This window comes from Cotesia glomerata, unplaced genomic scaffold (assembly GCF_020080835.1).
Source record: "Cotesia glomerata isolate CgM1 unplaced genomic scaffold, MPM_Cglom_v2.3 scaffold_34, whole genome shotgun sequence".
NCBI lineage: Eukaryota > Metazoa > Arthropoda > Insecta > Hymenoptera > Braconidae > Cotesia > Cotesia glomerata.
In genome coordinates, this window is record NW_025403951.1 from 34101 (window position 1) to 45782 (window position 11682).

Genomic DNA, 11682 nt, shown 5'->3' on the forward strand with positions numbered 1-11682 from the left:
TTCAGTCCAATCTCCTTTGGTTGGATTATTCTACGTCTTCTAAACAATACCATTTACAGCATATGCTATATCTGGTCTGGTTGCACCAGCAAGATACAACAACAGACTCCCTATAGCCTCTCTATAAGGTGCATTAGCTGGAATTTTTATTGGAATCATCTAATTTTTCCTATGTTTTTTATTGTTTCTATTTTTAATTTGTCTAGTTATCATGGGTGTGTCTTGAGCATTACATTCTTTTCAGATCGAAACGTTCTAGGATCTTTTTCAGTGTACTCAGGCTGGTAGTGTGAATAGACATTTTCACTGATTTACTTCTATATTCATTTGGTGAATTTTCATCCCAAGAAAATTTTCCGGTTCTCCCAAAATTTTCATTTCGAAAACGTTACTGAAATGATTTATAATTTCATCTAATTTTTCGGGTAAATTGCTAGCTGCAATCATATCATCTACGTATAGGATTACGATGGCAATTTTTCCATCTTCTCTCCAAGTAAATAAGCATGGCTCGTTTAGATCATTCTCCAAACCTAGTTTCAGTGCTTCTTCAGTGAACTTTTTGTTCCATCTCTTAGGACTGATCCTCAATCCATAAAGAGATTTTTCAAGCTTCCAGACTATCTTTTCTCTGATTTCATCACTGCAATCATAGCTTTCTGGAATCTCCATAAAAATTGCTTTTTCCAGAGTCCCATACAGAAAGACAGTTTTTACATCCATTTGTCTTGCGTCTAAATCAAGTTTCTTTATGATTGCTAGTGCTAATCTGATTACTGGAAGTCTTGAGACTGGAGCATAAGTTTCTTTCAGCTCTTACTCGTTTACATCTAGAAAACCTCTTATAACCACTCTAACTTTATAGATGGTTTCTCCAGTTTTGCCAATTTTGGTTTTAAAAACCCATCTAGAGTTCACTACATTAGCATCTACAAGTCTTTTAACTAGATTGTAGACTTTGTTATCATCTATTGATTTTAATTCTTCTTTAACTGCTTTCATCCAATCAACACAGTCTTCCCGCAGTAAACACTCTTTGTAATTACTGGGATCCTTGTTGATAGAAGAAAGCATAGCATGTATAAAAACTTCTTCATCTACAATCGTGAACTTTTTTATTGTTTTGGCATAAACGAAGTTATCATCTATCTTGGGTTTTAGTTTCCTTTTTGAAGCTCTCAATTTCTTAAATTTGGTATCAATTGATACATTATCATCTAATTTACGCTTTTTAGATTTGTCTGAATTAACTAGTTTATCTTTAGAGTTTATTGTTACAGGAGTATTTGCATCAGAAGATTCAGAATCTATTTTCCCATCAATTGAATTATCATCTACTTCTACATCTTTTTGTTTTTCAATTGTTGGAGAATCTTCAACTTCTAAATCTTTTGTTTTGTAATAATCCTTATAAACTAGTTTTTCATTAAATCTGACATGTCTTGAATTTAAGAATTTTTCCAGAGGTCGGCTCCCACAATACATAACCAGTACGTGAGTAACCTACCAGTATGGATCTTATTGCTCTTTCAGAAAATTTATTTTCTGATATTGGAAGTTTAACATAAGCTAAACATCCAAACCTTCTAATTTTATTCATATGTGTGCTAATCTTTGCATTGAGTTTATTTAATAGTGATACAAAACCATTGGTTTTGTGAGGTGTTCGATTGTACATATCAACAGCTGTTTCAGCTGTCAATATCCACATCGATTTAGACAGGCCAGAGTCAAACAATAACGCTCTAATTTTCTGTTGTATTGTTTTATTAAATCTCTCGGCTGTACCATTTAACTCTGGAGTATACGGTGGTGCATAATCTGATTCTATCTTTTTTTTATGCATAACATCTACAGTATCACCTCCCGTAAACACCCTAGCATTATCAGTTCTGATATAGCACACTTTATCATTTTTACCTAATAAATTTCTAGTTGTATTTATGAAGCTTTCTAAACAACTAGCAGCTTCATTTTTATTTTTAATAGAATAAATTTTTGCAAATCTAGAAAAATCATCTAAAAACACAATAATGTATTTGTAAGCACCTGGGAACGAATTTATTTTAAATTGTCCCATAGTGTCCACATGAATTGTGGACACTAATGTTGTGTCGTTTGAATAATCGAAAGGAAATTTAGTATAGACCGGATAGCTCAAATGGCAGAGTAGCCGACATGTCTTCGGAAGGTTCTGGGTTCGAATCCCACTCCGAGCTATCTAATAATTTTTTCTCGCATATTCTATAAACTCACATTAAGATGATCTTCATTTTCTCAATCCTTTCCTACCAATATCCTGTTACGTAAATGTGGAACGCTTCACGTAATAATTATTGTAACTCCCATTCTTTCCCGCTTCACAGCATTATTTATATTTGAAAAAATGCAAAAATTTATATAAATATAAATAATGCTGTGAAGCGGGAAAGAATAGGGGTTACGGTAATTATTACGTGAAGCGTTCCACATTCACGTAACAGGATATTGGTAGGAAAGGATTGAGAAAGGAATGTGGAGAGGATAATCTTAATGTGAGTTTATAGAATATGCGAGAAAAAATTATTAGATAGCTCGGACTGGGATTCGAACCCAGAACCTTCCGAAGACATGTCGGCTACTCTACCATTTGAGCTATCCGGTCTATACTAAATTTCCATTCGCTTATTTTATATACATTAAGCCACACCGTCCATCTTACGGCAAGCATTTTTATAAATATAAATAATGCTGTGATGCGGGAAAGAATAGGGGTTACGGTAATTATTACGTGAAACGTTCGTTGTGGACACAACCGTTACACACAGTAACGGTCTATCTGCTATTAGTCTAGATTCTTTAAAGGGTAATTTTTCCATCTTAGCTAGAATACAGGTTTCACAATCTAAAATATTTTTTTTAAAGTTTACATTACACAACGACTGCTCAGATTTTTTAAGTTCTTTTAGATAATTCAAGCTTGGATGAACAAGTCTTATGTGCCATAACATACCTTCATCTATTTTTATTATTTTTAATTGTTGTATATTATTTTCAGCACTTTTAATATTATTAAATTCTTCTAGAGCATCAGCTGAATTAAAATCTAAAATTCTTCTATTTAAAGTTTGTTCATTCAATAAAAAATCTGTGATTTCTGCTTCTATATTACTTCTATCTTTCTCCAAAAGACTTTTCTTCTTACTCTCCCTCCCAAGCTCAGATGATGTTGATTTATGAGAGGAAACATCTAAATCTCCCTCCATCTTTTGCAAATTTAAATCAACAGGTACCGTCTGAGATTGTTCAGAAAATTCATTTGGAGAAATAATTTCAGCAGTACAAGAATACGTTATGTAATCTGGCCTATTAACCTCCTCAGCATATTTTACCTCGAAGGTAACAAGCCAGTTAGGTTTAACATACTTTCCTGTTAAACATATTTCACCTGTTTCTTTATCGAATATTTCTAATTTTTTATCATCTAAAAATATTCCTAATCCAGCATCTACAAATCGTCTAAGAGAAATTAAATTATTTCCGATATTTTCTGCAGATAATACGTTCGTTAATTTTATTTTGCTAAGATTTGGTTTTAAGTAAAGGTCACCGACTCCATCGATTACTATGTCAGCTGACTTATTTTTATTTGCACTTTTAATTACCTCACCTGTGCAATGTTTGAAATTACTTAAAATCAAACTCTTGTTAATTATATGCTCAGTTGCGCCTGAGTCCGCAATAAACGTAATATTATCTACATTATTTATATTTTCAAAATTCATACCTGCTTGTCGTGCTTGTGGTTTCTTTTTATCTCCATCCTTTGGTGAGACTGCTTGCTTTTTGAACGTCTTCGACTTGGATTTGGTGTATTCTTTGGATTTGCCACCAAAACCTCCTTTGAAGAACGTACCTCTTCTAAAATCACCTCTACCTCTACCTCTACCACGACCACGACCGTGCCTGTAGTCAGACCTGCCTGAATTTTGACTGTCCTCATTTTTTGGACAAGAATTTGTATTGTGATCAGTGATCACTTTACAAATATAACAGTACCATTCACTAGTTGCTGCTAAAGGACACTGTTTGACGTAGTGACCCGTCTTATTGCATCTATAACAGTTGTCATGGTGTGATTTAAACCGTTTTGCTTGGTTTGCACACGCGTCTTGTTCTTGAAAAGTTTCTGACTTCTTCTCAGCTTCCAGCTGCAGCAAATGAGACCTCAACTCAACCAGAGTCATTGATCTGCCTTTAAATTGCCAATGCAATAAATCAGCAGTTCGGGCTTCTGGAATTACTTTACTGACAACTTGGTAAAAAGCTGACCGTTTCTCTTTATCTGTCAGTGGAAGCGTGCTGGGCCCATAACCTGAATGACTTTTATAATAATTTGTGGAAAATAGGAAGGATGGCTATTCTAGTAATAATATAACACTTTGATTATACACTACTGGAAAAAATTAAGGGATCAAAAAAAAAATTCCAAATTTTTCGGTAGTTTTCAACAAGCCGTAACTTTGAGAGAAATGGTCGTACAGGAAATTATTTTAGTTTTTTTTTTTGATTACGGGCGTGGAAAAAATTTTTTTAGCTTAACCACTATAAGAATCGGATATTTTGTTCATTTAGCTTTAATATCTTTTTTTGAACACCCTGATACGTCCACTCCTCGCCGAGATATCGGTCTTCAAATGGAAAAGGATCTTTTTGTCTTTGATTATCGATATCTCAGCAACCAATGATCGCACAGAAAGTTAAAGGTGGGTTTCAAGAACTTGAATGAATTCCCCTTAACGACTGTCCATTGCTTTTTCGAAAAAAAAATTTTTTCTTTTTGTCACATGAATTTGAAAATGCAACAAAAAAAGGGCTTTTGGTGGTTTTTTGGAAAATCAAGCGCTGGATAGAAAATATTGAGGAAACCACTAATGTTAAGTGTGCCTTTTACAGTTTAATGTACCCACAAAAACCCTACAAAGAACCGAATTAATCCAGCCAGCCGTTTTTTTTTGTTTCACTCGATCGAATTTTTGAAAAAATTAAAGGATCACGTTTTTTGCTCTGAAAAGCTCATAATTTTAAAAAATGAGAAAAAAAAATTGTTTTTCCGAGCTTTTTCCACATTTCGGTACCAGAAAGTGCTTAAATTTTCAAAAAAAAAAATTCAAAAAAAAAAATTTCAAAAAAAACATTTTTTTCGAAAAAAAAATTTCATAAAAAAATTTTTTTTTGGAAAAATTATTTTTTTAACAAGTTAAGGAAATTCAAAAAATCATCGCCCAATGATTTTTATCACCTTTCCGCCGCTGCATTCCTTGATTCTACTGATGTCCTTTTAATTAAATTAATAAAAAAAGTTAATACCCCCAATCGAATTTCGATTTTTGTCATACACTTTTCGGAGATTGTTTTTCTTTTCTTTTCGTGAACCCTTAGCAAATCGCTTCATTCAACAGTTTTTTTCAAAACTAATCCCTCTGCGCTAAAAAAAATTTTTTTTTAATTTTTCGGTCAAAATTGGAAATTTCTTACTTTTTTGATTTTTAATCATGGTTAGACGATATTTATTAGAGGTGGAAGTCGCTCGATTAGTGACTCTTATTGACGAAGATTACACTCAACATGCAGTTGCCATCCGGATGGGTGTAAGTCAATCTGTCGTATCTCGAGCTTATACCAGATACCAAGAGACGAATCAATACCATCGTCGCCCCGGATAAGGTCGCGATCGAGTCACTAATGCCCGCGATGATCGGGCAATTGTTAGAGAAGTTCAACGACAACCTTTCGTCAATGCGAATATTGTTGCTTAAAACTTCCCCAATCGCAGACAACAGCAACAACAGCAACAGTGACGACGGCATCAAATGCGAAACATTTGCTCTCGAACAGTCATCAACCGTCTTCGTGAAACTGGGTTACACGCACGACACCCTACTCGTGTACCCCTGTTGACAGCGAGACATCGTCGAGCTCGTTTAGCGTATGCTAACGATCATCGAAATTGGAACTTGAGGCAATGGCCAAATGTTTTATTCACTGACGAGTCTCGTTTTAATCTGTATGGCAACGACTGACGTCCGCTCGTTTGGCGCCCTCGTGGAGAACGTTTTCGCCAGAACTGTGTCCGTCCAGTCGTTGCCTACGGCGGTGGATCAGTTATGGTGTGGGGCGGCGTTTCACGGAATTGGAGAACACCTTTGGTAATTGTACGCGAAAATTTGACAGCTAGACGCTACATCGACCAAATTTTAAGGCCCATTGTTCTGCGCAGGCGAGAACATCTGAGGTCGTTCATATTGATGCAAGATAACGCACGTCCACACACAGCCAACATTACCAGGCGCTTCTTTGAGCAGCATGACATCACATTGTTGCGACACTCAGCAATGAGTCTAGATCTCAACCCCATAGAGCACGTTTGGGACATAATGGGCCGTCGGTTGCGCAGAGAGTATCCAAGTTTGGAGAACTTAGCTGCTTTGGAGCGTGCGCTTCAGCACATTTGGAATACCATTCCGCAGTCTCAAATTACCGTCTGCATAAACATAGCTGAACGGTTGAGAGCCGTTATTGAAAACAGGGGTGGTAATACCCGGTATTAAACCAACAAAAACCTTCAGAGAATGAGTTTGGAGTCATTAAATACGGTGGAACTGACGAGCCACCGGGTTTCAAATCTTCTGAAATACCATACACACACACACACACACACACACACACACACACACACACACACACACACACAGAAGCGTAAATCCGACCGCGCGACCTCCACGTGGTACGCTTTGGATAACGCTAATGCCGGCGGTAACTGTTTTCTTAAACTTTTCAAGAGAAAAAATTTCAGAAAAAAAGTTTTTTTTTTTGAAAATTTAAGCACTTTCTGGTACCGAAATGTGGAAAAAGCTTGGAAAAACAATTTTTTTTTCTCATTTTTTAAAATTATGAGCTTTTCAGAGCAAAAAACGTGATCCTTTAATTTTTTCAAAAATTCGATCGAGTGAAACAAAAAAAAACGGCTGGCTGGATTAATTCGGTTCTTTGTAGGGTTTTTGTGGACACATTGAACTGTAAAAGGCACACTTAACATAAGTGGTTTCCTCAATATTTTCTATCCAGCGCTTGATTTTCCAAAAAACCACCAAAAGCCCTTTTTTTGTTGCATTTTCAAATCCATGTGACAAAAAGAAAAAATTTTTTTTTCGAAAAAGCAATGGACAGCCGTTAAGGGGAATTCATTCAAGTTCTTGAAACCCACTTTTAACTTTCTGTGCGATCATTGGTTGCTGAGATATCGATAATCAAAGACAAAAAGATCCTTTTCCATTTGAAGACCGATATCTCGGCGTGGAGTGGACGTATCAGGGTGTTTAAAAAAAGATATTAAAGCTAAACGAACAAAGTATCCGATCCTTATAGTGGTAAAAAAAAATTTTTTCCACGCCCGTAAATCAAAAAAAAAAACTAAAAAAATTTTGAGAATTTTTTTGTTGCTGGTTTTTCTATGATTACTCAAAAACCGCGGAGGCTACAAAATTTTAAAGTTCTAATCCAAAAACTAGACACTTGGAGCTACAATTTCGTTTTTTTAGATTTCCCGTATGACCATTTCTCTCAAAGTTACGGCCTGTTGAAAACTACCGAAAAATTTGGAATTTTTTTTTTGATCCCTTAATTTTTTCCAGTAGTGTACTTCAATTAATCAAAAGAGTTTCGCTACGATTGCAAGATGACAACTATTAAATCGTCATAAAAGCCGATAAAGTACCATTAGGTGAACATACTGGTAGATTCAACGCTCCAACTGTTGATCAGGTTGCTGTTATCATGGTTAGTGATCCAGTTGACAAAAGATCTATAAAAATTACACGGCGAGACAACACTATCAGTATGATTCCGGATCTACACCGCTCATATGATGCAATACAATATCCATTGATATTTTGGCAAGGACAGGATGAATATCACCTTAACATCAAACAGTGTGATCCTAATACCGGTAAATTTGACAATTACCTATTTATTTTCTTACTGTAGGTATGAATGTTAATTTCGTATTGTATTTTATTTTTTATTTTTTTAGGTGATTATGGAAATAAAAAAGTGTGCTCAATGAACTACCACGAACACCGAATAATGATTAGACTAAATCAGGACAACTATATCCTTCGATATCATCAGCTATTCCATCAATACATTGTTGATATGTATGCTAAGGTTGAAAGCGAACGCTTGCGATTCATTCGATTCAACCAGGCTAAATTACGATCGGAAGAATATATTCACTTACGAGATGCTGTTTCTGGAAACATCAACGGAAATTTAAATCCTAATGACATCGGTAATGCTTTCATTTTACCTTCAAGCTACATCGGCAGTCCACGGAACATGCAGGAATACATGCAAGACGCGATGACTTACGTACGTCATTACGGCCGACCGGATTTGTTTCTTACATTTACATGTAATCCGAATTGGGAAGAGATACAAACTTTATTATTATCAGGACAACAAGCAATTTATCGTCATGATATAACTGCACGCGTGTTTAAGCAAAAATTGAAATCTTTAATTGATTTTATTGTTAAATATTCAATTTTCGGTATCTCACGTTGTTGGCTGTATACGATTGAGTGGCAAAAGCGAGGTTTGCCTCATGCCCACATTTTGATTTGACTTGAAGATAAAATCCGTCCAGAAGAAATTGATCAAATAATTTCAGCCGAAATTCCAGACCCATTAATTGATCCAGAATTATTTGATGTTGTCACTAAACACATGATTCATGGGCCATGCGGTGCTTTTAACATCACGTCACCATGCATGGAAAATGGAAAATGTAAGAAAAATTTCCCAAAGCCGCATACGAATGACACTATCACGGATATTGATGGTTATCCTATATATCGCCGCAGAAATACTGAGAATGGTGGCCACACATTTACAATGTGACTGCCGAATTATCCAAATCAAGCAGAATTTGATAATCAGTGGGTGGTACCATATTCACCATAACTTTCAAAAACTTATAAAGCTCATATCAACGTTGAGCTTTGCAGTTCTGTAAAATCAATTAAGTACATTTGTAAATATGTAAACAAAGGCAGTGATTGGGCCATATTTGAAGTACAAAATATAAATAAAAATGACGAAATAGCACGATACCAAATGGGTAGATACATTAGCAGCAACGAAGCTATTTGGCATATTCTCAGCTTTCCCATACACGAAAGAGATCCTTCTGTCTAGCATCTAGCAATACATCTTGAAAACGGTCAACGTGTATACTTCACTGAAGAAGATCTTCTCCAAAGAGCGTTCGAGGCCCCAAAAACGACACTAACTGAATTTTTTACATTGTGACAAAGATTTGATATTTTTGGCCGATTCGCAAAGACATTGCTATATGGTGATGTTCCGCGTTATTTCACATGGAACAAATCCAGTAAAAAATGGGAACCACGAAAACAAGGAAAACGACATCCTTCCATTCCAGGCATATTCAAAGCTAAGACATGGGGGCGACTTTACACAGTACATCCAAAACAACGTGGGTGCTTCTATTTACGTTTGTTATTGGTGAATGTGCCTGGACCAACGTCTTTTGAATTTCTGCGAACAGTTAATGGTCGAGTATTCAATACATACCAAGATGCATGTCGTGAAATTCAATTGCTAGAAGACGATAACCATTGGGACTTAGCGCTTGCTGATGCTGCGTTGACATCAATGCCCAATAACATTCGTCAGCTATTTGCAATTATTTTGACGACGTGTTATCCATTGTAAGCATAAACTTTGTGGGAAAAATATAAAAATTGCATGACAGAAGACATATTGCACCCAATTAGACAAACAGATCAATGCCAAAACATACATTATACGCCAGAGATGTATAATGAAGCATTGGTGTTGATCGAGGATTTATGTGTTCTAATTTCAAATTTACCACTTAATCATTATGGTATGCCATCACCTAATCGCCCAGCTACTGACTTAGTCAATACCGATTTACAACGAGAACAACAATATGACCATGGAAATTTAGCCACGATTATCACGAACAGTGAGCCATTACTAACAGCAAAACAAAAAATTATTTATAATCGGATTATGCTGGCTGTTGCTGCTGAACAAGGCGGTATTTTTTTCTTGGACGCACTAGGTGGAACCGGTAAGACATTTTCAATATCGTTGATTCTTGCCAAAATACGGTCGCAACAGAAAATCGCATTGGCCGTTACATCGTCAGGCATTGCGGCTACTTTACTGGATGGTGGGCGAACGGCACATTCAACATTCAAGCTGCCATTGGATATTCATCATAAGCCAGATGCAATGTGTAACATCAAAAAGAATAGTGGAATAGCTGCAGTGTTGCGGAAGAGTTCTATAATAATTTGGGATGAGTGTACAATGGCGCACAAATATTCACTTGAAGCATTGCATAGAACTATGCAGGATTTAAACAGCAATAATAAACTTTTCGGTTGTACTATCTTACTTTTGTCTGGTGATTTCCGTCAGACTTTACCGGTTATACCTCGCTTAATTTTCGCGGATGAGATTAATGCATGTTTGAAACAATCATTCTTATGGCGAAGTGTTGAAACACTTCGATTGACCATAAACATGCGGGTACAGTTGCAAAATGATCCATCAGCACAAATATTTTCCGAGCAATTACTAGATATTGGGAACGGTAAAATAGAACTGCAACCAAATACGCAATGCATCAAACTGACAGACAATTTTTGTACTTTTCTTCAAGATAAAAATGAATTGATTCAGAGTATTTTTCCGGATATACAGAATAATTACTTGAATCATAACTGGCTCAGTCATCGGTTGATTTTGGCAGCCAAAAATGTTGATGTTGCCGAAATTAACTTCCAGATACAACAGTTGTTACCAAGCGATCTAATGTTTTTTAAATTAATCGATACTGTTGTTGATGAAAATGAAAGTATAAATTTTCCAACTGAATTTTTGAATTCACTATATATACCTGGAATGCCACCCCACAATCTTCAATTAAAGATTGGTTCCCCGATTATTCTCCTACGTAATTTTAATCCACCTCAATTATGCAACGGTACACGTTTGATCATCAAAAAGATCACCGGAAACATTCTTGAAGCAACCATTTTAACTGGGAAGTTTAAAGGAAAAGTGGTCCTGTTGCCACGTATTCCAATAATACCGTCAGATTCTACCATACCTTTCAAACGGCTACAGTTTCCAATTCGTTTAGCTTTTGCCATGTCCATAAATAAGTCTCGAGGCCAAACAATGTCCATTTGTGGTTTAGATTTGGAAAATCCGTGTTTTTCTCATCGGCAACTATATGTTGCATGTTCACGTGTTGGGAAACCGTCGAATCTATTTGTGTTAGCTAAAGACAGGTTAACCAAAAATATTGTGCACCGATTAGTGCTAAATTAAATTGAAATTGAAAGTATTTATAATTTGAAATAATAAATATTACTGTTAAAGAATTAACCCTTCAGCACTCTCGTAAAACGACTCACTATCATTACTCGCGCGATGAGAAAAACTCTCACGCCCTTTGCGCATGTGCGCGCATGCGCACGTATGCTTATAGCCTCTTCAATTTAAAAAATTTCAAACAAGATAAATTTCTTTAATTAAAAAAAAAATTGACTTATTTAAAAATAATATTTCTGATTTCAT

At 35.7% G+C, this 11682-nt stretch overlaps 1 protein-coding gene across 1 annotated transcript; it reads left to right on the forward strand.

Moving 5' to 3' along the window:
* Positions 1–9879: 9879 nt before the first annotated feature.
* On the forward strand, positions 9880–11433 carry LOC123274431 (ATP-dependent DNA helicase pif1-like). Its single transcript, XM_044742037.1, has one exon. It carries the CDS (start codon positions 9880–9882, stop codon positions 11431–11433), a length of 1554 nt encoding a protein of 517 aa, XP_044597972.1.
* Positions 11434–11682: the final 249 nt, after the last annotated feature.

Bases quoted from the DNA above. Each gene is read 5' to 3' on its own strand.
- LOC123274431 (XM_044742037.1), top strand. From the start codon at position 9,880: ATGTATAATGAAGCATTGGTGTTGATCGAGGATTTATGTGTTCTAATT.